The 27,850-nt window shown below is 37.2% G+C and overlaps 1 protein-coding gene across 1 annotated transcript in view; it reads left to right on the plus strand.

Moving 5' to 3' along the window:
- Positions 1-27,850, plus strand: part of FAM227B (family with sequence similarity 227 member B) — a 206,195-nt gene that overhangs the window by 175,590 nt on the left and 2,755 nt on the right. Inside the window, exons 12-13 of the mRNA XM_052647370.1 lie at positions 23,331-23,406; positions 27,003-27,072. Of these exons, the coding sequence (XP_052503330.1) occupies positions 23,331-23,406; positions 27,003-27,072 (146 nt within the window). The remainder of the gene's footprint in view (positions 1-23,330; positions 23,407-27,002; positions 27,073-27,850) is intronic.

The raw sequence follows: 27,850 nt of genomic DNA on the forward strand, positions 1-27,850 counted from the left end.
ACCTGTGTATTTAAAAGAGATAACAAACAAGGAAATGCTGTTCAGTATTCTATATTAACCTAAATGGGAAAAATATTTGAAAAAGAATAAATACAAGTATATGTATAACTGAATCACTTTGCTCTACATTTGAAATTAACACAACATTGTTAATCAACCGTGCTCTGGTATAAAATAAAAATGAAAAAAAAAAACATATTCTAGGATTTTAAAAATAATCACAATTATGGTTTGGGAGAGGGTTGGTAAGAGGGAGAGAAGCCAACAGAAGACAAAAGAAAAGAGATGCCTCGATAATGTTGTCATATTTGAGAATATATAGTTAATTCAAACTTCTACAGCTGGTCCTGTATTAAATAACTTTTATAGTTTTTCCTTCAGACATATAAGATTGCATGATTGAGCACATTCTATTTCAAAATGCTTTATTTCTTTAGAAACAAATTCTCTTTTTCCACTCATTAAAAATCAGTTTTATCAGGACTCGCAGAGAGATTTATCCTGCCATACTTTCAAATGGATATCTCGAACATATTCTCCTTCCAACCAGTTCATAAAGACTGCATTTCAGTGGAGGTTCATGCGTGGCATTCATATTCATTTTTTTCATTACTTAGTTTTTTTACTGAAGTATAGTTGATTTACAGTATTGCATTAGTTTCAGGTATGCAGCAAAGTGATTCAGTTTTACATATCTATATTCATTTTTTTTCAGATTATTTTCCCTTATAAGTTACTACAAAAGTGATTCTTATGACACACTATTTTCAACTAAATTCAGAACAATATGATATTTGATCAGTATGCAATTTTAAAATCAGAGTCTCGTGGACCAGATCCATTTGGTCTGGTTCGTTTGTTTAAAAATAAACAACATCACAGGTAATATTTCCTTTGACTCAGAATGATTTGCTAAAGCCATAAAAGAGAAGATGAAGACTGCCTTCTTGTCAGTGTCTCAGGGCCCACATATGAACACTGAGAAGACTGGAGGTGCGTCTAGAGGAGCAGGGAGGAGGGAGCGTGATCATACGCCACAAGGTGCTGTGGGTTCTGACATGATTTTAGACTGGAGATGTGTCTAGAGGAGGAGGGAGGAGGGAGCGTGAGCATACGTCACAAGGTGCTGTGGGTTCTGGCATGATTTTTAGTGTATATTTATAAGGAAAATTATCAACTCTTTTACTAGATAATATACATTAAATCATTGCTAGTAGAAAATATAAATTTTTTAGTGAATGATCTTTGAATTTCTCTTTTTTTTATGTGACTGCTTAATACTAGTGTTTTGAGTAAAACAGAAAAGAAAAACTGACTTCTAGGACCCAGAGCTGAATGTGTAGTATGTTTTCAAACTGGGAAGAATCTTGTGCAAAATTTATTTGGAGCTCCTAGTTTTCCCTTCTCACATTTGTCTGCATTTTTGTAGATTACCTCAACTCTTTTATGTTTAAAATAACTATTAGAATTTTGAGTATTTTTCAGTTTATTTTTTAGTTTCCAGTAAACTAAACTCTTAAGTCTAATAATTATTTTACATGTGAAACAAATATTATTTTTTTAAAAAGAAAACTCAAAAACAAAATATTGAGTCTCATTTAAAAGTAAAGTCTATAGGCTATATCTGTATTTCTAACCTGAGTTTATAATGTTCATTCACATTTTGGTGCAGTTTGGGAAAAATCTGAACTCAATGCAATGTCATGATGAGTGTTTTGTCTTACTATCAACACATGCTGCCACCACCACACATTTCTACAGACTAAAATGTAAAAACTATGAAGAGGCAGGTGATTAAACTACAGTTAAAACTAATACAGGATATACTCGTATCAACATTTATCTCAGCATAAAATAAAACCTATACAAAGAAACCATTTGTTGTGAATTATCCATGCTGGGGGAGATTCAAATAGTCAATGGGGGGAAAAAGAAACCCTGAGACTCATAGTAGATCACCAGTTCTGTATAACTCACCATCTACACAGAATCTAGTGGGAAATTCCTTAGAGCCATGTGCAATTCCTTTTTACTTTTATTCATAAAAAAACTTCCAATAATCTTGATCACAAGTGCACATATAGATTGTTTATCACTAATATGTAACTAACAATTTGTGTGTCATTACTAAAAGTTACTATGAATTGTATCTTTCAAGTCAGTTCATTTCAGGTAAATTAACATATATTAAGGACCTGGTTAGTTCTAAAAGGTCTTATAGGTCTTCATAGAACCATTCAACTTCAGCTTCTTCAGTGTTACTGGTTGGGGCATAGACTTGGATTACTGTGATATTGAAGGGTTTGCCTTGGAAACGAACAGAGATCATTCTGTCATTTTTGAGATTGCATCCAAGTACTGCATTTCAGACTCTTTTGTTGACCATGATGGCTACTCCAATTCTTCTAAGGGATTCCTGCCTGCAGTAGTAGATATAATGGTCATCTGAGTTAAATTCACCTATTGCAGTCCGTTTTAGTTCGCTGATTCCTAGGATGTCGACATTCGCTCTTGCCATCTCCTGTTTGACAACTTCCAATTTGCCTTGATTCATGGACCTGACATTCCAGGTTCCTATGCAATATTGCTCTCTACAAGACCTTTTAGAACTAACACCCAAAAAAGATGTCCTTTTCCTTATAGGGGACTGGAATGCAAAAGTAGGAAGTCAAGAAATACCTGGAGTAACAGGCAAATTTGGCCTTGGAAAGCGGAAAGAAGGAGGGCAGAGGTTAATAGAGTTTTGCCAAGACAATGTGCTGGTCATAGCAAACACCCTCTTCCAACAACACAAGACAAGACTCTACACATGGACATCACCAGATGGTCAACAATGAAATCAGATTGATTATATTCTTTGCAGCCAAAGATGGAGAAACTCTATACAGTCAACAAAAACAAGACCGGGATCTGACTGTGGCTCAGATCATGTACCCTTATTGCCAAATTCAGACTTAAATTGAAGAGAGTAGGGAAAACCACCAGACCATTCAGGTATGACCTAAATCAAATCCCTTATGATTATACAGTGGAAGTGAGCAATAGATTTAAGGGACTAGATCTGATAGAGTGCCTGATGAACTATGGACAGAGGTTCGTGACATTGTATAGGAGATAGGGATCAAGACCATCCCCATGGAAAAGAAATGCAAAAAAGCAAAATGGCTGTCTGGGGAGGCCTTACAAATAGCTGTGAAAAGAAGAGAAGCAAAAAGCAAAGGAGAAAAGGAAAGATATAAGCATCTGAATGCAGAGTTCCAAAGAATAGCAAGAAGATACAAGAAAGCCTTCCTCAGTGATCAGTGCAAAGAAATAGAGGAAAACAACAGAATGGGAAAGACTAGAGGTCTCTTCAAGAAAATTAGAGATGCCAAGGGAAAATTTTATGAAAAGATGGGCTCGGTAAAGGACAGAAATGGTATGGACCTAACAGAAGCAGAAGATATTAAGAAAAGGTGGCAAGAATACACAGAAGAACTGTACAAAAAATATCTTCACAACCAATATAATCACAATGGATCACCTAGAGCCAGACATCTTGGAATGTGGAGTCAAGTGGGCCTTAGAAAGCATCACTACAAACAAAGCTATTGGAGGTGATTCTTGAAAGATGATGCTGTGAAAGTGCTGCACTCAATATGCCAGCAAATTGGGAAAACTCAGCAGTGGCCACAGGACTGGAAAAGGTCAGTTTTCATTCCAATCCCAAAGAAAGCCAATGCCAAAGAATGCTCAAACTACCGTACAATTGCACTCATCTCACACAATAGTAAAGTAATGCTGAAAATTCTCCAAGCCAGGCTTCAGCAATACGTGAACCATGAACTTCCTGATGTTCAAGCTGGTTTTAGAAAAGACAGAGGAACCAGAGATCAAATTGCCAACCTCTGCTGGATCATGGAAAAAGCAAGAGAGTTCCAGAAAAACATCTATTTCTGTGACTATGCCAAAGCCTTTGACTGTGTGGATCACAATAAACTTGGAAAATTCTGAAAGCGACGGGAACACCAGACCACCTGACCTGCCTCCTGAGAAACCTATATGCAGGTCAGGAAGCAACAGTTAGGACTGGACATGGAACAACAGACTGGTTCCAAATAGGAAAAGGAGTACGTCAAGGCTGTATATTGTCACCCTGCTTATTTAACTTCTATGAAGAGTACATCATGAGAAACTCTGGGCTGGAAAAAGCACAAGCTGGTATCAAGATTGCTGGGAAAAATATCAATAAGCTCAAATATGCAGGTGACACCACCCTTTTGGCAGAAAGTGAAGAAGAACTAAAAAGCCTCTTGATGAAAGTGAAGGTGGAGAGTGAAAAAGTTGGCTTAAAGCTCAACATTCAGAAAATGAAGATCATGGCATCTGGTCCCATCAGTTCATGGCAAAGAGATGGGGAAACAGTGGAAACAGTGTCAGACTTTATTCTGGGGGGCTCCAAAATCACTGCTGATAGTGATTGCAACCATGAAATTAAAAGACGCTTACTCCTTAGAAGGAAAGTTATGACCAACCTAGATAGCATATTAAAAAGCAGAGACACTACTTTGCCAACAAAGGTCCATCTAGTCAAGGCTATGGTTTTTCCAGTGGTCATGTATGGATGTGAGAGTCGCACTGTGAAGAAGGCTGAGTGCCAAAGAATTGATGCTTTTGAACTGTGGTGTTGGAGAAGACTCTTGAGAGTCCCTTGGACTGCAAGGAGATCCAACCAGTCCATTCTGAAGGAGATCAGTCCTGGGTGTTCTTTGGAAGGACTGATGCTAAAGCTGAAACTCCAATACTTGGCCACCTCATGCAAAGAGTTGACTCATTGGAAAAGACTCTGATGCTGGGAGAGATTGGGGGCAGGAGGAGAAGGGGACGACAGAGGATGAGATGGCTGGATGGCATCACCGACTAGATGGACATGAGTTTGTGTGAACTCTGGAGTTGGTGATGGACAGTGAGGCCTGGCGTGCTGCAGTTCATGGGATCGGAAAGAGTTGGACACAACTGAGCGACTGAACTAAACTGAACTGAAGGTCCTGGTAATCACATTTTTGAAAGACTCAATTAGCTAAAAGACAAATGTCTGGGGGATTAAAAGGTGTCTAATCCAGAACTCTTTCATCTAGTTATTTTTCCAGCTCAGTTCCGTCACTCAGTAGTTCAGCAATATAGGGGAAATTTTACTCTAATTTAAGCCCAGATTTGAGCCAATGTCCTCTATGTGTATCAAGCAAATGGCTTGGACTAGATGAATTTCAAGTCCTTTTGGATCCTGAGATTTGTGACTTGTTGGAGGAATTCGACTTTCTGCATCATTGGTGGTTGAAGCAAATAAGAGAGCAGTTGCCCAAGTTTTAGGAATTTTATGAGGCAAAACATGCAAGAAGACCATTGAAAAAATGGACTGTAACCTGGCTAGTCACAACACCCTAGGCGGATTCTGAATATAATTTAGTTTAAGAGATAAGCCATTGGTTCTTTTTCTATAGGCTCAGTTTTGTGGAACTAGCCCATTAAAGGCAGTTTTCTCTTCCTTACTGTTCTCATACTCTGATAGTTTCTCTAAGAAAAAAGAACAGTTTCGACTAGACAGATAGTTTAGAAAACCGTAATTAGTAGATATGTGATCCATTCAATGATATTTTGCAGTATTATATAAAATGGCAATCTATACTATTTAAAGCAAGATTTAAAGAAATATAAATATGTATACACTGTTAGATAATTACTGTTTTTTATCTTCCAAGAGCTGTAGTGCCTAACAAGGTAGCCACTAGTTATTGTTGGCTATTTTTTTTAATTCAAGTATAGTTCATATATAAGTTACAGGTATACAATATAGTGATTTGCAGTTTAAAAGTTATACTCCATTTATAATTATTATAAAATATTGGATATATTCCTCATATTGTACAATACAGTATATCCTTGCAGCTTGTTTTATATACAATAGTTTGTACCTCTTAGTTCCTTGTCTATACTGCCCCTCCCCTCTTCCTTCTCCCTACTGATAACTGCTGGTTTGTTTTCCAAATCTGTGAGTCTGCTTTGTTATATTTACTAGTTTGTTGTATTTTTTAGATTCCACATATAAGTGATATCATACAGTATTTGTCTTTCTCAATATGACTTATTTCACTTAGCATAATCCTTCCAAGTTCATACACATTGCTGAAATGCTGAAAATGGCAAAATTTATGGCTGTGTGTGTGTGTGTGATATGTGTATACCACATCTTCTTTATGCATTCATCTGTTGATGGACATTTAGTTTGCTTCCATATCTTGGCTCTTGTAAAGAATGCTGCTATAAACATGGAGATGCTTATATCTTTTTGAATTAGTGTATTGGGTTTTTTTTTAGGATATATACACAGGAACAGAATTGCTGGGTCATATAGTAGCTCTATTTTTATTTTTTAGAGAAAACTACATACTATTTTCCACAGTGGCTGTACCAATTTAAACACCCACCATCAGTGTGCAAGGGTTTCCTTTTCTCCACATCCTCACCAACGTTTGTTATTTCTCTTCTTTTTGGTGATAGCCAATGTGAGGATGTCTCACTGTGGTTTTGATTTGCATTTCCCTGATGATTAGTGTTATTGAGCATCTTTTCATGTTTGCCACTGTATTTCCCCCTGGGGAAAATGTATATTTATTCTTCTGCCCATTCTTTAATCGGGTTGTTTGGGGTTTTTTTGGATGTTGAGTTATATGAGTTGTGCATATGCAATGAATATTAACTCCTAATCAGTCATATCATTTGCAAATATTTTCAGCAATTAAAGTAGGTTGTCTTTTTGTTTTATCAGTAGTTTTCCTTGCTGTACAAAAACTTTTAAGTTGAATTGGGTTCCATTTATTTATTTTTGCTTTTATTTCCTTTGCTTAGGAGACAAATTCAAAAAATATTGCCTCAGTTTATGACAATGGGTGTTCTGCCTGTTTCCTTCTACAAGTTTTATGGTTTCTGGCCTTACATTTAGGTCTTTAATCTATTTTGAATTTATTTTTATATATGGTGTTAGAAAATGTTCTAGTTTTATTCTTTTTTAATATAAATTTATTTTAATTGGAGGCTAATTACTTTACATATAGCTATTCAGTTTTCCTAGCACCACTTATTGAAGAGACTGTCCTTTCTCCATTGTATGTTCTTGCCCCCTTTGTCATAGATTAATTGACTGTTGGTATGTGAATTTATTTCTGGGCTCTCTATTCTGTGCCATTGGGCTTATGTGTCTTCTTTTTGCCCTAGTACCATTCTGTTTTGATTACTGTAGCTTGGTAGTATTGTCTGATGTCAGGGAGCATGATCCTCAAGGTTGTTTTGGCTGTTAGGACTCTTTTGTGTTTCCATACAATTTTAAAGTTATTTGTTCATATTCTGTAGAATACACTCAGAATTTTGATAGGGATTGCTTTGAATCTATAGATTGCATTGGATACTAGGGTCATTTTAATGATATTAATCCTTCTAAACCAAGAACACAGTATATCTTTCCATCTGTTTTTTTCATCTTCAGATTTTTTATCAGTATGTTATGGTTTTTTGAGTACAGGTCTCTTACCTCCTTAGGTAGATTTATTCCTAGGTATTTTATTCTTTTTGATACAATGGTAAATAGGATTTTTTTCCCTTAATTTCTTGTACACACAGTTGTTGTTAGTATATAGAAATGTAGCAGGTTTCTATATGTTAATCTTGTATCCTGCAGCTTTACCGAATTAATTGATAAGCTCTAGTAGTTTTCTGGTGGTGTCTTGAGAATGTATATTGTCTGTGTACAGTATCATGTCATCTGAAAACAGTGACAGTTTTACTTCTTACTTTCCAATTTAGATTTTCTAAATTTCTATTTTTTGTCTTATTGATGTGTCTATCCAGGGTTAGTACTATGTTGAATAAAAGTGATGAGAATGGGCATCCTTGTCTTGTTCCTGATCTTAGAAGAAATGCTTTCAGTTTTTTACCATTTAGTATGGTGTTACCTGTGGATTTGTCACATATAGCCTTTATTATGTTGTGATAGGTTCCCTCTTTGCCCTCCTTCTGGAAACATTTTATCATAAATGAATGGATGTTGAATTTTGTCAAAATATTTTTCTGTACCCATTGAGATGATCATGTGGTTTTTATTCTTCAATTTGTTAATTTAGTATTTTATACTGATTGATTTGTGATATGGAAAAATCCTTACATCCCTGGAATAAATCCCACTTGATCACTTTTAATATATTGTTGGATTCAGTTTGCTAGTGTTTTGTTGAAGATTTTTCATCTATGTTCATTAGTGATATTGGCCTACGATATTCTTTTTTGTGATATCTTTGTATGATTTTGGTATAAGTGTGATTCTGGACTCATAGAATGAGTTCAGAAGTGTTCCTTCCTCTGCAGTTTATTGGAATTGTGTGTGTATTAAATAGCCATCTGTGGCTATTTAAACTTATAAAAATAAAATCAAGGATAAATAAAACTTCAGTTCATCACTTACACTAGTCACATTTTAAGTGCTCACAAGCTCTTTGTGACTGTTGTCCAGTGCGGATATCAAACATGTTCATCATCACAAAACAATACTGTAGACAGCACTGTCTTAAGTAAGAACAAAAGTTTAATCCATTCACAGAACTTGAGATATCACTTTTATATATCAGACAGCCAGCATGTATAGAGCTCTCTTCCACCTTGTCGCTTTTTAGCTTTCCAATATTAGAAGTTTCATGGCCTAAGAATACATGTTATCTTGTTCATTCATTCTTTAATTCAACAAAATTACCAGTCAAGTTAATTTTCCATCTGAGCTCTCAAAATTTATTGACATTTTGCTTCTTTTTACTTGGATTTTTTCCTTTTATCCTAGTTTTATTTAATTTTTGTTTGTTTTTGCTCCAAAATAAACTACTTTTGTCATTGTGCAAGGTTTTGCTTCAATCCATAGTATAAAGTATGCCACTCTCTGTATAAGCCCTCAGCTAAATAACTTCTAAAGTAACCTAGAATGTATAAAATTCTGATTGCCTTTTTATAGTCCTATTTCTAATCCATGAATTTCCTTTATTTAATTCACATTGATACTGTTTAATTTGCATTGATAGTAGTTACCTAAGAAAACCTAATAACTCTTTTAGGACCTCAAAGATTCCTCAAAGGATAAGATTTTAAATTTTTAAAAAATTTATTTAAGCTTTATTTAACAGAGTACTTTATAAGCAGAGAAACATCATAGAGTCATAATAAGATAAAGGATGTATCAAATATTTAAATATTGCTTTTCAAAGAGAAAAGGAGGTTTTATTTTTTGTTTTAGATAACTGTTATTTGAAGCTGTTCTAGACTTGCTGAGTAGGTTGCTAAGTTTCACAAACTCTGCCAATTAGGAGTGAGGGCCAAGTTAAGAAAAGGAGAGGTGGGGAATGAGTATCATACATTTTTTTTAAAGAACTTGAGGAACAAAGGAGTTTTGTTTTACATGAATAAGTATGTGCATGTGTGTGGTGTAAGCATTTTGCAGCCACCTTGAACCAGAGACAATTACAAAATTGCTTGTAAGGTCTGGCCTTTTTCTTTCTTACTGATTCAGTTTAAATTTCTAGTTAGAGTTTTTTCTTTTCCTTTAATAAAATGCATAAGACACAAACCACGATTCAGCAAACTTATTATTGAACTAAATAATGAAATAAAATATGCTGGTTGCCTTAGGTAATCACATTCCAGGGAGTACATTGTATCAATTTTTTAGCCACAATTTGGACTTTTAGATTGTAAACATGGCTCAATGGAAAAATAAGAGGGGGAGCAGAAGGGGTTCTCATCCTAGAGATTTAGTAAGAGTTCAGTTTTATTAATTTTTTTAGTGTAAATGTGGGTAAAGCCCAATTTGTATCAAACCAGAGGAAAAAAAAACCCTTCATTTTCAGATAGTTTAAATGATCCTCAGACATTGAAAAAACAGATATTCTTTCTATACGTGTATTAGCCAATGAAAAATCAGATGGAAAAGTCACAGCCTGAATGATTAAAATTTAAAAGGTCTTATCTCAAGTAAATATTAAAAATTGACTAAATTATAATTTTGTGTTTACTCAACCATCTCTCTTCCTAGGAGATGGACAAGCAAAGGAGAAACTGAATAAAATCTGTTCTGTTACAACACATTTACCCCAGAAAAATCACTACCATTTCATGGCTCCAGGTGATTCTACAAGATGTTCCAGGGTTTCAGAAGGTAGAAACCCTGTTGTAGCTTAGAGCTGAAGTCCTCGGTATTTAAAAAAAAATCACACTGGCTCCCTTAAGTGGTGGCCTCATATGTGTTTGTTCTGTTTGTTCCATTTTGGTTGACCTCTGGGAAGTGGGGACTCCAGAATTTCCCTCTGTAGGAGGGACTTAGATATTCAATCCAGTTACAAGCGAGAGTCTAGAGAACCAGTATTTGCAAAGCAAACCCAAAGTTTGTGTGTTTATGTGGAATAACTTTGTGGAAGGAGTAGGGGTGATGGAAATAATGGGGATGGCTAAAGTTCCTCCAAACAACCCTTGGAACATCTCATTTCAAGGTTGTAAATTACAAAAATGGTGGAATCTCTATAAATTAACAACTTGTTTATCCACCCTTATCAAGGAGTGAACTGTTACCCATAACTAAATTTCCCAGAGCCAAGCATTTGAAGCACCAAAACCTTTCTGTTAACCATTTTAATGAAAAATTTCCTTAAAGATATTTCATACTTCCCTGACTTCTTAAACAGTATAGCAAAAAGTAACTTTATGATGATGACTAGACTTGTCAAAATGAAATCTAAGACTTACCTGCACGGAGATATCAATAAGAATCCTTGTTCAGTAGAAAATGAATAGTATACACTCCCTGAATACATATTACACACCACGACTAGTACTAGTCCTACAGCAAAGACAGAATCAGTGTCCTCTGTGACAGGAGGCTGCATAGGACACTGTAGTAGCACACAGAGCACCCTTGTCCAATTTGAGACAGTCCTGCAGTAAAGGAAAACAGGTTGCTAGGCTTTAATAGTCTTTAGGCCTAATTTTTATAGTTCTGTCTCCTGCTTCAGAAACTGCCTGTTGTCCCTTCTCATTCCTATTAATTCCTTAAAGCCAAACACCATCTCTTATTCATCTTTCTTTTTTTATTATTTATTTTCATAGGAGGATAATTAATTTACAGTATTGTGATGATTTTTGCCATACATCAGCATGAATTGGCCATGGGTATACTTGTGTCCCCCGCCCCGATCCTGAACCCCGCTCCCACCTCCCTCCCCACCCTATCTCTTGACGTTGTCCCAGAGCAAGGCTGGGATGATATAAGAGAATAATGCTGAAACATCTACATTACCATATGTTAAATAGATGACCAGTGCGAGTTTGATGCATGAAGTGGGGCACTCATCTTTGTTTCTTAAGGTGGAGCAGACGTCCTGGCAAGGACATTTGTTGAATGCTTTTAGTTAAACCTGTGTTAATATTTCCAATAGTCCTATTCCTTCAGCGTTCTAGACTATGCTGATAATGTATTAAATTATGAAACTCACTAAAACAGTAACCCTATTTTACACATCATTCCAGGCCATGTAGCATCTGGGTGAAATCCCAAAGGTGGTACTATCTTTTATAGAGTAAGGCACATGTATTTAGTAATAGCATTTTTTTTTAACTTGGGTATACTGTGAATTGGAGAAGGAAATGGCAACCCACTCCAGTGTTCTTGCCTGGAGAATCCCAGGGACGGGGGAGCCTGGTGGGCTGCCGTCTATGAGGTCGCACAGAGTCAGACACGACTGAAGCGATTTAGCAGTAGTAGTAGTAGTATACTGTGAATGTATGATACCACTGCCAAATCCAGCATTCAAATATTTAACAAGCTGTAAACAAGGTAAACAGTAAGCAGGAAGTGATGGTTCTAAGATGAGTTTAGGCCACATTCTGAGAAGTTATACAGGAATTCAGTTTTTAGGATTAAGAATCAAATGAATTCTACTGTGTAGAGAAGATCCTGGCCACTGCTTGCTGCCTACCTTCCTTTTGCTTCTTACACAATAGCATTATGTGTAGAATGAGCACTTCAACATGGGAATCTCAGAAGCAACTCTGAGAATACTCCCAGAAGTATCTCTAAGGGATATGAGGAAAACAGCAAAGTCTCCTGCAGCCTCATCCTGGGACATTATTTTTGGTAGATAAGAGCAAAATTTGCCTTTGAGTTGTTCTTTTTCTGAGACACACACACACAGGTGCACACACACCACCACCACCACCACCACCACCTCTTCAAGCTCTCAAAGACAAGGTACTTCCTTTCAAGAAGCTGCAGTTTCTACACCTATACTATAATAAAATTGGACCCTACAATTTCTGAGGCCCACTCTCTAATACTCTGTGATTCTAAAAGGAAATCAAATACCCCAGAGTCTGAAGAGAGGCCTTTAAGAAGTCTCTGTGTCTTGGCTTGTCACATCCCAACTACAGCTGTTGAGAGGTCCCAGAACAGGACCGCTTTGTTTGTACCCAAATGATTCTCCATATAGTGCCTTGCCCGATAACTAACCTCCATGGAGCAGTGCACAAGAAAATGAAGTGTGACATTAATTCAGACAGCAGAATTGGGAAACACGTTACCACAGTTTTCCTGAAGGACTAGAATATAGCCATTCTTCATAAGCTTTAAAGTACTCTTGTCTTTTTACAACCGATTAAAATGATGACTTCAAGTATCTGAAAAGAATAAAAATTAGGATATTCACTAACAAATATTAACAGAAGTCTACTGAAAACCATCACCACTGAGTAGTGAAAGGAAAAAGCTGGGGTTCTAGCACCAACTTCTTACACAGCGAGAGTATATTAATACAATTATGACCAAATTTTGTGGGCAATGAGTGACTTTATAAAGAATGTGTGCCCAGTTCATTTCAGTGATGACATATGTTCAAAACTAATAATTTATAATAAATGAAACAGTTCTTTGTCTCAGTACCAATAGTTTATAATGAATGTGCAAAGAAAAGAAAATTCAATTAGGTCAGAATGAGAAACATCATCTTGCTCCCAAATACTGATACTTTATCGTGGAACTCATACTCAAGAGAACAAAATAACTTTGTAAAAGGATAATATCTTTGAAATTCTAACAGGCACTCTGAAGGAGAAATTATAGGCATAACTCATCTTATTGCACTTCACAGATACTGCACTTTTTACAAATTGAACATTCATGGCAGCTGTGCATTCAAGCATGTCTATCAGCCCCATTTTTCAAACTGAATTTTCTCACTTCTTATCTCTGTGCCACATTTTGGTAATTCTCACAATATTCCTAACTTTTTCATTATTGTTACATTTGTTATAGTGATCTGTGATCACTGATCTTAATTTTACAAATAAACTTTTCATTGAATTACAAGTTTAAGAAACATATACCATTGTGACATTGAGTCAGGCTTATATCTTTCATTTTTTATTGAAGTATAGTTGATTTACAATATTGTATTAGTTTCAGGTATACAGAAAAGTAATTCAGATATATGTATACTTTTTCAGATTATTTTCATTTTAGGTTATTACAACATACTGAATATATTACAAAATATTGAATATATATTTGCTGTATATTTTTGCTTATCTATTTTATGTATAGTAGTGTATATCTGTTACTCCTATTGTTATATGCCCCATTCTCTTTCCCCATTGGTAACCATAAGCTTGTTTTCTGTCGGAATCAAACATTTTTGTTAAGTAAATACATTTCTTTGTATTATTTTTTAGATTCCACATATAAGTGATATCCTGTATTTATCTTTGACTTACTTCACATGATATAATATTATCTAGGTCCATTCATGTTGTTGCAAATAACAATATTTCATTCTTTTTTATGGCTGAGTAACCCTCTCTTACATACACAACAGGCAGGCATACACATGCGCGTGCACACACACACTACTTCTTCCTGAATCAGTGGGCCTTTGAGTTGTTTTCATATCTTGGCTATTGTAAATAGTGCTGCTGGGAACAGTGGAGTGCTTGTTTCCTTTCTAATTAGAGTTTTCATTGTTTCCTGATGCATGCCCAGGACTGGGATTGCTGGATCATATGGTAGCTCTATTTTAGTTTTTTCAGTTCAGTCTATTTCCATACTATTTCCCACAGTAGCTGTAGCAGTTTACACTCCCATAAATAGTGTATTTGGGTTCCCTTTTTTCCATACCTTCTCCAGCATTTAGTATTTGTTGACTTTTTGATGATAACCATCCTGATCAGTGTGAGGTGATACTTCATTGTGGTTTTGATTTGCATTTCTCTAATAATTGGTGATGTTGTATCTCTTTTCATGTGCCTGTTGGCTATCTGTGTGTCTTCTTTAAAGAAATATCTATTTAGGTCTTCTCTCCATTTTTTCTCAAACTACTGTACAATTGCACTCATCTCACACACTAACAAAATAATGCTTAAAATTCTCCAAGCCAGTCTTCAACAGTACATGAACCATGAACTTCCAGATATTCAAGCTGGCTTTAGAAAAGGCAGAGGAACCAGAGATCAAATTGCCAACATCCACTGGATCATTGAGAAAGCAAGAGAGTTCCAGAAATATATCTATTTCTGCTTTATTGACTATGCCAAAGCCTTTGACTGTGTGGATCACAATAAACTGTGGAAAATTCTGAAAGAGATGGGAATACCAGACCACCTGACCTGCCTGTTGAGAAACCTGTATGCAGGTCAGGAAGCAGCAGTTAGAACTGGACATGGAACAACAGACTGGTTCCAAATAGGAAAAGGGGTATGTCAAGGCTGTATATTGTCACCCTGCTTATTTAACTTCTATGCAGAGTACATCATGAGAAACACTGGGCTGGATGAATCACAAGTGGGAATCAAGATTGCTGGGAGAAATATCAGTAACCTCAGATATGCAGATGACACCACCTTTATGGCAGAAAGTGAAGAGGAGCTAAAAAGCCTCTTGATGAAAGTGAAAGTGGAGAGTGAAAAAGTTGGCTTAAAGCTCAACATTCAGAAAATGAAGATCATGGCATCTGGTCCCATCACTTCATGGCAAACATGGGGAAATAGTGGAAACAGTAGCTGACTTTATTTTGGGGGGCTGCAAAGTCACTGCAGATGGTGATTGCAGCCATGAAATTAAAAGACACTTACTCCTTAGAAGCAAAGTTATGACCAATCTAGACAGCATATTCAAAAGCAAAGACATTACTTTGCCAACAAAGGTCCGTCTAGTCAAGGCTATGGTTTTTCCAGTGGTCATGTATGGATGTGAGAGTTGGGCTATAAAGAAAGCTGACTGCGAAAGAATTGATGCCTTTGAACTGTGGTGTTGGAGAAGACTCCTGAGAGTCCCTTGGACTGCAAGGAGATCCAACCAGTCCATCCTAAAGGAGATCAGTCCTGGGTGTTCATTGGTAGAACTGATGTTGAAGCTGAAATTCCAATACTTTGTCCACCTGATGGGAAGAGCTGACTCATTTGAAAAGACCCTGATGCTGGGAAAGATTGAGGGCAGGAGGAGAAGGGGACGACAGAGGATGAGATGGTTGGGTGGCATCACCAACTCATCGGACGTGGGTTTGGGTGGACTCCAGGAGTTGGTGATGGAAAGGGAGGCCTGGTGTGCTGTGGTTCACGGGGTCGCAAAGAGTCGACACGACTGAGCAACTGAACTGAACTGAACTCCATTTTTAATTGAATGGTTTGGTTTTTTGATATTGAGTTTTTTGATATTGCTGTTTATATATTTTAGACATTAACCCTTTCTTGGTATCATCATTTGCAAATATTTTCTCCCATCCAATAGGCTGTCTTTTTGTTTTGTTGATAGTTTCCCTTCCTGTACAAAAGCTTTTAACATGATTAGGTCTCATTTGTCAATTTCTGATTTTATTTCTTTTGCCTTGAGACCGATATAAGAAAATATTGCTACAACCTATGTCCAAGAATGTTCTGTCCATATTCTCTTCCAGTTTTATGGTGTTATGTCTTATACTTAGATCATTCAACCATTTTGTGTTTATTTTTGTATATGGTATGAGTGAGTGTTCTGTTTTGTTGATTTACATGTACAATAGCTGTCTAAGTTTCCCAGCATCACTTATTGAAGAGCCTATTTTCTCCATTGTATAATCGAAGTAGATTAATTGACTGTAGATATGTGGGTTTATTTCTGGACTCTATATTCTGTTCCATTGATTCACGTATCTCTTTCTATGCCAACACCATGGTGTTTTCGTTATTGTAGATTTCTAGTATTGTCTAGTCTGGAAGAGTTATGTCTCCAACTTTGTTCATTTTCCTCAGGATTGCTTTGGCAATTCTAAGTCTTTTGTAGTTTCATATAAATTTTAGGATTATTTGTTCTACTTTTGTGAAAAATGTCATAGGTATTATGATAGGGATTGCATTACATTTATAGATTGCTTTGGGTAATATGACTGTACTTACAATATTAATTCTTCTAATCCAAGAGCATAGGATATCTTTCCATTTTTCTAATCATCTTCAGTTGCCTTTATTAGCATTTTATAGTTTTTAGGGGAGAAGGAAATGGCAACCCACTCCAGTATTCTTGCCTAGAGAATCCTGTGGACAGAGGAGCCTGGTGGGCTGCTGTCCATGGGGTTGCAAAGAGTCAGACACAACTGAAGAGACTTAGCATGCATGCATTGGAGAAGGAAATGGCAACCCACTCCAGTATTCTTGCCTGGAGAATCCCAGGGACAGAGGAGCCTGGTGGGCTGCCATCTGTGGGGTCGCACAGAGTCAGACATGACTGAAGCGACTTAGCAGCAGCAGCAGCATAGTTTTTAGCAAATGGTTCTTTCACCTCCTTGATTAAGTCTATTCCAAGTTACTTTTTTAGACTCAATTTTAAACAAGGGTGTTTTTTTTTTTTTACTTTCTCTTTCTGATATTTCATTGTTAGTATAAAGAAAAGCAATATAGTACTGTATATTAATCTTGTATCCTGATACCTTGGTGAATTCATGTACCAGATCTAATACATTTCACATGGAGTTTAGGGTTCTCATAGAGTATCATGTCATCTGCAAATGGGGACAGTTTCTCCCCTTCCAATTTGGATGCCTTATATGCTTTTCCCTTGTTTGAGTGCTGTAGCTACAACTTCCAATATGATGTTGAATAAAAGTGGTGATAGTGGGAATCCTTATCTTGTTCCTGAATTTAGTAGGAAGGCCTTCAGTTTTTCACCGTCAAAAATTAGGTTGGCTCTCAGTTTGTCATAAATGCCTTTATCATGTTGAGATATGGTCCCTCGATACTCACTTTGGTGAGATTTTTTTCATAAATGGATATTGAATTTTGTCAGATGTTTTTTCTGTGTCTATTGAGATGATCATGTGGTTTTTTGTCTTTCCTTTTCATAATATAATATATCATAGTGATTGATTGGAATATTTTGAATTGTCCTTGCAACCCTGGGATAAATCCAACTTGATCATGATGTATGGTCCTTTTTACATATTGTTGGGTTCAGTTTGCTAATATTTTGTTGAGGATTTTTGCATCCATGTTCCTCAAAGATATTGGCCTGTAACTTTCTTTTTTGGTAGTGTCTTTGCTTTTGATATCAGGATGATGATGGTCTCACAGAATGAATTTGAGAGTGTTCCTTCCTCTTGGTTTTTTTTTTAAATGGTTTGAGAGGAACAGGTATAAGTTCTTTGTATGTCTGGTAGAATTCCCCAGGGAAGCCATCCAGTCCTGGATTTTTGTTTGCAGGGAACTTTTTTAATTATAGATTTTATTTTATGTCTATTGATCAGTCTACTCAAATTATGTTTCTTCTTGACTCAGTTTTAGCAGGCCATTTCTAAAAGCATGTCCACTTCTAGGTTGTCCAATTATTGGCATGTAACTGTCCATAGTATTAATGATTTTTTGTATTTCTGCAATATCCATTGTTATTTCTCTAATTTCCTACTTTGTTTATTTGGGTCCTCTTTCTTTTCTTCTTGGTAAACCTGGCTAGAGGTTTGTTGATTTTGTTCCTCTTTTCAGAAAACAGCTCTTGGTTTTATTGATGTTTTCTATTGTTATTTTGATCTCTTATATTCTCTGCTGACTTTGAATTTTGTTTGTTCCTTTTCTGACTTCTTAGGTGGTAGGTTAGGCTGTTTGAGATTTTTCTTACTCCTGGAGGAAAGCCTGAATCACTGTGAACTGCCCTTGTAGACCTGCTTTTGCTACATCCCATAGACTTTGTAAGGTTGTATTTTCATTGTCTTTTGTCTTAAAAATATTTTCTGGTTTCTTCTTTGATTTCATTGTTGACCCATTGGTTTTTTGTAGCATGTTGTTTAGTCTCCGTGTGTTTGTTCTTTTCCTATTTTTCTTTTTGTGGCTGATTTTTAGTTTCATACACCATTGTAATCAAAAAAGATGTTTAAGATAAGCTCTCATGTTCATTCTCAGTTGCTTCAGTCACATCTGACTCTTTGCAGCCCTATGGACCACAGCCTTCCAGGCTTCTCTCTTTATGGGATTTTCCAGGCAAGTATACTAGAGTCTGTTACCATGCCCTCCTCCAGAGGATCCTCCCAACCCAGGGATCGAACCCGTGTCTCCTGTATGTCCTGCATTGCAGATGGATTCTCTTTACAGCTGAGCCACTAGGGAAGCCTGAGATAAGCTCTAGCCTCCTAAATTTGTTGAAGCATGTTTTATGACCTAATGTGTGGTCTGTCCTAGAGAAGGTTCCTTGTATGCATGGAAAGAATGTGCATTCTGGGTGCTTTGGATGTAATCCAACCACCGTTGTCTTACTGGTTTTCTGTCTAGAAAATCTGTCCACTGATGTCAGTGAGATGTTAAAGTTTCCTACTGTTATTGTGTTCCTGTCAATTTCCCCTTTATGTCTGTTGGTATTTATTTTATATATTTCAGGGCTCCTATATTGAGTGAATGTATGTTAATGAGTGTAATATCCTTTTCTTGTATTTGTCCCTTTTTCATAATATAATGTCCTTTTTGGTCTTTCCTTATGGACTTTGTTTTAAAGTCTATTTTGTCCAATATGAGTATTGCTATCCTTGCTTTCTTGTCATTTCCATTTACATGAACTATCTTTTTCCATCTTTTCATTTTCAATCTGTGTGTGTCTTTCATCTTGAAGTGAGTTTCTTGTAGGTCATTTTATAGGTTCTTGATTTTTATACAATCTGCAGCTCTCTGTCTTTTGGTCAGAGGATATGGTCCCTTGACATTTAAAGTAAGTATTGATAAGTGTTACTTATTGCCATGTTAAGCCTTGTTTTCCTGTTAATATTGTAGTTCTTTTTTGTGTCGTCTTTCTGATTTTCCTTTTGTGCTTTGATGGCTTTTTTGTATGCTTGAGTTCCTTTCTTTTGGGTATTCGTGAACCTATTATATGTTTTTGATTTGTGATTACCTTGGTTTTCAAGTATGTTTACCCCTAACTATATCTACTTGCTTTAAATTGATAGTCACACAAGCTCAAACACATTCTAAACAATCTACATTTTTATAGTTCCCTCCTTCACTTTCTGTGATTTTGATGTCCTATTTTACATATCATTCTTTTGCTGATGATTGCAGTTATAATCACTTTTACAAAAAATAATTTTTTTAATCTGTGTACTAGTTTATCTAAGTGATCTTCAATTTTTTAATATATTTGCCTTTCCTATTGTGACTTTCCCTTTCTTATAGATTCTTGTTTCTTTTCTGTTTAGAGAAGACCTGTCAATATTTCTTCTAGAGTAAGTTTAGTACTGTTGAATTCTTTTAATTTTTACTTGTCGAGAAATTCTTTCTCTCTCCTTCTATTCTACATGATGATCTTGCTGAACAGAGTATTCTGGGTTACAAGTTTTTTTTCCTTTCAGAACTTTGAGTATATCATGCCACTCCCTTCTGGCCTACAAAGTTTCTGAAGAGAAATCAGCTGATAGCCTTATGAGGCATGGGGGTCACATATAACTGACTTTTTTTTCTCTTGCATTTAGAATCTTCTCTTTAACTTTTGCTTTTTAATTATATATGTTTTGGTGTGTGTCTGGGTTCATCTTTTTTGGGACCCTCTGTGTTCCCTGTACTTGAATACCTGTTTCTTTCTTTAGATTCAGAAAGTTTTCATCAATAATTTCTTCAAATATACTTTTAATCCCCTTTTTTCTTCTTCTTCTAGAACTCTTCTTCTTTATGCAAAGGTTGACATGCTTTATTATCCTATAGATTTCATATGTTGCTGTCATTTTTTTTCATTTGTCTTTCTGTCTGAGCTTCTGATTAGGTGATTTCCATTAATCTTCCAGATATCTTCTTCTATGTTATTTAGTTGCTATTCATTGCTTCTAGATTGGTTTTTATCTCAGCAACTGAGTTGTCTAACTTTGATTTGATAGTTTCTAGTTCTATACTACAGTGATCTGCATTTTTATCAATAATCTTTTAATTCCTTTAGCACCTTTATTACTTCCTTTTAGAATCCAGGGTCTGGTAGACTGGTGAGGTGTCTTTCCTTTTTTGTTCTTTCAGGGGATTTCTCCTTTAATTTGGAGTAGTTTCTCTGCTTTTTCATTTTACTTGATTTTATGAATTTAGGGGAAATAGTTAGCTTTAAAGGGCTTTTTATTTGGAAACACCCCTGTGTAGACTATGAATCTAATATTTTTGGTGCGGAGGCTAGTTTCAGTGTAGGTGCTAGCAACATCCTTTCTCAGAGCATGCTGGCGATTATCCCCCTGATAGGGAAGTAATTGGGGATGTGGTGTCCAGAGCCTATTCTGGACATTGGGTGGGGCCCCCTTCTTGTTCTGTGGCTGTCTCAGCCCTGTCAGGGTGGTGTCTGCTCCTCAGTGGTTGGAGTAGAAGCCCTGAGGGTCAAGTTCAGTCAGACTCCTTTGCCTTTGAGTGCATGGCCTGCTTCAAACGAGACAACCGTGAAGCAAGTGAGGCCAATATGGTCACAGCGAATCTATACATTACCTACGCAGGTGTCTGCAGTTTTGCCTAGAAGCAGCCCAAAGACATCTTTTTCTCTGTTGTGTTCATAGTGTTAGGTTTTAGTGTGGAGTGGGCATTGCAGCTGCAGGAACTGAAGTAGTTGTGCTGCTGCCTGAGACCTGGGTTGTCTCTGTGCCAAATGTGGCTCCAAGTTGGTGTGTGAGGTGGGTGGATCCAGTAAACTCCCTCTGGGAAACCAACCACTGCATACTCCTACCCAGGGGCTCTCCATCTGAGACTCAGCACCCACTGAGCATTTCTGTGGTGTGTTCTGCATGCACCAGCAAAGTCCACCACAACTGCACCTGGCCCTGCCATGCAAGCAGTGACAAAGGACTCTGAAGTCTGGCCCAAAATACACCCCAGACTATCCAGGCTGTCTCCACTAAGCCAGATCAAGTCCTTCCCAGAGTCTGTCTGCCAGAGTCAGTGCTTAGTCACTGCACATGTTTGTAGCCCTGCCCAGTGCCCACTTCAGATTGGGAAATGTGGCAGGCCGGCTACCAGTCTCTCTCTGCCCTGACTGTAAGCAAGTCAGCATACAGGCACTCCTCACAAGTAGAGTCTGGGCTGCTCCAGCCCCTCTGTCCCAGCTTATTTTCCTAGCAAACAAGGGGGCTCCCCAGGGTTTGCCCTGTGTGGACCTTTTCTCCTTTACAGATCCCTCCCCTGGAAGCCAGTCCTGCCCTGATTCCTTTCTTCCCATCCTACCTGGTTATGCGGAGACTCTTCTTGCAGCTTTGGTTGCATAAGAGATCTTCTGCCAGTTTCCAGTTGATTTTCTGTGAAAAAGGTTCCCATGTAGATGTATTTTTGATGTGTTTGTGGAGGATGGTGAGCTTCACGTCCTCCTACTCCACCATCTTGAGATTCCTTCTCTAGGCTTATATCTTTATGGAAAGCTATACTCTAGACCCTAGATATGATTAAGGGGTTAAAATTAAACTTGGCATGTATAATAAACAGGAGTGAACTTCTCTCTCAAATCTATTTCAGAGAATTTCTATCCTATTCAGGATAACATAATCATCTAGACCCTCCCAAACTCTGTGCTTGGTAGGATGAAATATGGTCTGCTATCCACACTGCTTCCCAGCAACTCAGTGATGCTGTTAACAGGTTCTGTTAACAGAAGAAGAAATTTATCACTCTGGCATTGCCGAAAAAGTAGTTTGGAGTATGCAGAAACCAAGTGTTCTTTTCCTTGATTCTAAGACCTTAATATTCAATCACTAATTATTCAATCATAATTGAATTATTTCCTGAGTAGTTTAGAGCATCACAGGAAGACATTAATTTTATACAAGTTTATTGTAAGAATCTTTGTTGTGAAGCCATTCGTGTTTTTCATTCTGGCTATCTCAATTGAGATACACTACTGAGGAAATTACCTGTCTCAGGAACCATATCCATCGAATTTTTCCTAACATTCTTATACCAGATAATTAAGATTTAAATGAGCATCAAAAACATCCTTGAAGGGAACTTAAATATGTTTTAAATGAGCAAATTGCATTCAGAGAAAGATGGAGGTGATACTGAAGGGTAGTTCAGGTAGAAGAGTGGGGCCATGGAAATACAAACTCATTCCCTGTGTCTTAATGACAGCAGAGGTTTAAAAGCTCCTACTTTATCAATGAACCTAAGGTATTAACACAAGATGAGGGCTGCCCTCCTTTCAAGTCACTTTTGGATTGCCACTTCAGAAGGGAACCAAGTGTCTGCTTTGCCAGACACAGACATGGGTTAAGACCAGGGCTAGGGACACGGACACTGCTATAACATGAACAGACAGTAAAAGAGCCCCAGATTCATTAGCAGAACATTTATATCTTCTGCTTGTTACCTTTTTCCATGCAGTTAGCAGAGGCAGCCAACATACGCTGCCAGTCACTTTCAGAGTCTCTCAAAAACCAAGAGATTTTGAGGTTTCAGTCTATATAGAAATGAACAAATGTCCAGTTACAAAAATGTTAGTACAGTTTTAATATTTACATTTAACAAATCACTGCCTTTAAATCACACCAAAAAATAAAAAACATGAACATAGTAATTATGGGATTTATGAAACTATGGATGGTGTAGTCTAAATCATGGATATAAATTTGCCATGGTCTGATGGATATTGTCTTCTTTTGGTCCTTTCAGTGCAACCCCAGACATAATATTCACGTTTATACTTGAGATCTTTCATGCCTGGGAAGCCCAGGCAAGATGGCACCCTGAGTACCCCTTTGAAGGATACTGTTTACCTCTGCCAAATTTCCCTAGTTGAAAATCTTTCCTTAACCATAGGCCTATCACACCACCTGCACCAACTTATCGTGATATTCTAAAGGAGGCAAAAAGACAATTTGCAAAGAACCGGAAGGATTTTAGAATGTAAGTTTACTTCACACTAATGATAAATATAAAATCATAGACACTTTTAAAACTTGAAGTGACCACAGAAGTTATCTACAACTAAGCTCCTTATTTTACTGACAAGAAGAGTCACCTCTGAGCATCTTGTAATAGACTCGGAGATTCCTTTCAGGTAAGTGTTAACATATGTTGTAACCATGGCAACCGGGCATGTGTCAGGGATTGAAAGAAGAAAGGAAGCTTTCCTGTGGTCTGGGTGGGGGGATGTACTCCAACGTGGAGAAACCAGGAGAGAGTTCCAGAGAACAGAAATTGGAGTATTATTCATTTACAAGGATAAGCCCTGGAGAACAGACAGGTTGTTTGCAGTAGAAGGAGTTCTTGGAGCAGGGGTGGTGTAGAGGAAAGGCAAGGGGTCTTTTCTGAAATGTTTTATTGAGGAAACATTTTAAGTTTTTTGTGCTTAACTGAAAATTATTACTCTTAGCCAGTTATAGTATTCTTATGTGCCAGGAAGCATGAAATGGCTTAATGAGGATGTCCATCAGTTTTTATGAGAACAAACTGGCAGGGTCCAATTCTTCTGCCTATGATACCAAGATCACTGCCTAGCTGTCTTATTTCCCTTAAAGGGGAGAAAGGATGAGCATCCTACCCTTTCGGTACCAGATGCTGTTCAGGAAACACATCAAAGAGAGGCAAACCCAAGAGTTATCAGCAAAGTCCTATTCCATCCAGCAGGCAGGACAGAAGTCTGAGCTGGTACTTCCCCTGGGGCCCCATTCCCCTCCCACTGACACACACACATGTGCATGCACACACGCAGACACACATACAGAGCCCTTAGGCTTCCTATTTTCAGTGGGAAGAACAGGGACGGGTACCTTGTAAGACAGATTGTGTGGAAGCAGCAAGGTGGAGTCCAGACCATGCTTAGGTGACATGGATGATGCCTTTGGTGCATGTTTATAAGGGGAGATGTGATAGGGAACTCCTCATACCAAAAGTCATGCATTGACAGGGGATGCTGAAAAGCTTTGTAAGGAACTTTTACTGATATGTGGAAGGCAGCAAATTGTTGATTTATTCTTTCTCAATGAGAACTGCCTGCATTATTTTAAAAATTTAACTCCAAACTTTGATTTTATAGAGAAAACCACGTAATTAATGAAGAAATAAAACTCCTAAGACAGCGACAGGAAAAAGTTGACAAGGAGTTTCATAGGTTTGTTTGTTATTCAACTTGTAGTGCTTAAAAAGTGTTTTAATTGAATAAATGTGTTATGTAAACCACAGTGGGTTTAATATGTAAAAATTCATTAACTGGAATATCTGCTGAAGTTTTCTACTCAATAGTTCATCTGGATTAGCACTATTTTATCCATATAATCACTTACTCTGCTAATTTAATTAATTGATAAACATTATCATCATCTCCTTTTATTCCACCAGGCACAGGACTTAGGCTGAGGGCCTTTTAAAGATCCATAACCATGCCTTGCCCTACAGAAGATGTGAGCTATAGAAAAACAACCTATTTAGTTGATCTCAGGCTAGTTCTTTGCCCTCTTCTGCCCCTGCTGCTTCCCCTATGCATAAAAACATTACACCCCCTGAAACAAAGAAAGTTAGGCACATGTGTTTATTTCATAAAGGAGGGTGTAAAAAAGAAAACTATAAGGCACTGGGACTAACCCACCTCTTCTTCCAGTATATCCACATAAGCAAGGATAAATGTCCAGTGAGTACAGCACTTCAAATAAACCACAATTTTCTTCCAGTCATACTGCCATACTTCTGACTGCTATTTTGCAGCTTGTAAACCCAGTCTCCCAGACACATGAGAAAATTCAGCTCCTTATTTTAAAAGCTTAGTTCACTTTTCACCAAAACTTTTATCACCCAGCTTTCACCTTCACAACACACAAATTATAAGATCTTATTTCTAGGTTCTCAAAAATCAGATCTATAGAGGACAGGATTTCTCACCACTCAGGATATGCAGAAGAATGTAGACCAATTTTCAGAGCAACTCACAAGAAGAACTCAAATATGTGTTATGTAATGGCACACTGCTGGAGAACGTGAAGGGGGAAATACTCAGATGGATATCCTACTCCAGTGAACCTGTTAAATTTACAGGCAGAGTGTCCAAGTTTCTATCTGTAGTCTTCAAAAAAAGACACTCATGGAAAGGAAAGACAAAGATGGGAGATTAGGTGGTGGTGATAGTTGCAAAACTTTGCAAATATACTAAAACCTACTGAATTGTATACTTTAAAAGGATGGATTTTAGGGTATGAGATGTATCAACAAAGCTGTTATTTAAAAATAAGAAGAGGGGGACTGTAAGTTAAAAGTGGTTGAAGATGGATTGATTTTTAACAAAGCGAGATGAACCAGTCTCAGAATGACTTGCAGTCAAAAAGACTCTAAGAGAGTATTACTGATAAAAGGGCACCAGGGATATTTTCGAGTGTATTTAAATAGTGCTATGAAGAAGAGACCCCAAACAACCATAAGAGCCAGATTAAGAAAAGCAGGAAAAGAGAGCGCAAGAGGGTAATAAATGAGGAGAAAACCCAGGCTGAAGAGATAAAATTGGCAGAGATGAAGTAGAGAATGAGAGAGGGAGTGTTTGTCAGTCGGAGAACACTAACGCAGGAGACCTCTAAGAAGTAGCCTGACTGCATGTGCTCGGGGAACCCTAGACTAAATGCTAAAGAAGCGTAGAGCAGGCCTTATGAGGAGCTGGCTAATACAAACTTCATGCTTAAGCAAAGTGTGTTTGGAATTTTTAGAAATTTTTACTTCCTACAGATTTCACGGTATAATTTTTAAATGTTTCACTTGAAAATTGCCACTGAAATTAATATCCTTCTTCCCTTTTCATTTTCCTTTCTCTTACCTATGTTTTTCTTCCTAATGTTTTTCTCTGGTCCCAAGTTCCTATCCTTACTTGCTTGGCCTGCCTCTGCTCCTGTCTTCATCCATAATCTCTGGAAAGGTTCCTGCTGCCTCTTCAATTCAGTTATTTAACTCCTTCATAAATATTTCTTGAATGGAGTAGTTGGTGGCTGAAATCATGATAGATTCCTGGATCCCCACCCTCAGTGAGCTTACAGTTTAGTAAGCACTCTCACCCTCCATCCTTTTTCATCTCTCTGTCCCCTGCCAAGATCTTTCCCAGACCAGTTCCTTTTTCTTCCCTCCCCCGTGACTCATCCTACAATCTCCACTGGAGCACAGTGAGTGGAGTCAGTGAAGGGAACACCGTGCGAACCCTCTCACTGAAGAGGGTGTTTCACTGCTGGGATGCAGTGTCACACAGTGATTACAACAGAGGGCTCTAGTCTCACTGCTTGGGTACAAATCCTCTATTACTTGCTAGCTGAAGGACTGTGGACAGGTCACTTAACTATCTAAGCCTCTTTCCTCCTCTATTATACAGGATAATAGTAGAACTTACTCCTAGGATTATTGTCAGAGTAATTGAATTAATATATGCAAAGTGGTAGATGCTAGCATATTAAACCCTGTAAATGCTGGCTCTTAGTTGGTATCAGTATAAAAACAGTTAGTTTGCTTACCAGTTGTCTTGTTTTCACGATTAGACTCCAAGCAAAGGCTACCAAGAAACCCTTTGAAGTTAAGAGTGATTTTGAGAATTTCCTCCATCAACTGGTAAGTTGTTTTTTTTTTTCTGAAAATAATTGAGAATTCTCTCTTTAGCTTCTCTTATGAAGACTGGAAAATACTTAATAAGCAATATATCACTGTCACGTCCAGGTTACAGTAGCAGGATAGAATACATTCTTGTTATTTATCATCCACATGTACATTTAGTACAATCTCTGTCTCATGATTTGTGACAAGCTCATGCTCACTCATCCCCATCTTTGCTTCTGACCAGAAGCATTTTATACAACTGAAAACCTCCAAATGCAGTCATAATTTCAAACTAATAGAAAATTATTGGTGTTTGAAATCATATTTTATTTCCCAGTAATAATTCAACAAAAATATATTGGATTCCTATTTTAGATGAATGACCCTTGCCCTCAATTAACAGGAATGTAAGAAATGATAAGGCTCTAAATAGGACTCAAGTATAAGAAGGAAAGAAAAGGCAGGAGTTTTCTTTGTTCCCTTCCCTTCTCCTCCTCCTTAACTTACAGGCAATCCTGTTAAAGCTAAAGGTCCTTCTTCCCTTCCAACAAGAACATGTAGAAAACAGTGTACAATAAATCTGAAGCTTGGACATTCTGAGGTCAGGAATAAGAGAGAGCTTTTCATTTTCAGCATGCCAGGCTTCCATACAAAAATCTAAAGCAATCCTCATTGGCTATTGCTGTAATGTCAAAAACAGATCAAAGAATCTAACCAAAGTCCTATGAACCAGAAAGGTAACAAAGGAGTACATACGTGCTAAGTTGCTTCAGTCGTGTCCAACTCTTTGCAA

This window comes from Budorcas taxicolor, chromosome 10, assembly GCF_023091745.1.
Source record: "Budorcas taxicolor isolate Tak-1 chromosome 10, Takin1.1, whole genome shotgun sequence".
In the NCBI taxonomy this organism is placed as follows: Eukaryota; Metazoa; Chordata; class Mammalia; order Artiodactyla; family Bovidae; genus Budorcas; species Budorcas taxicolor.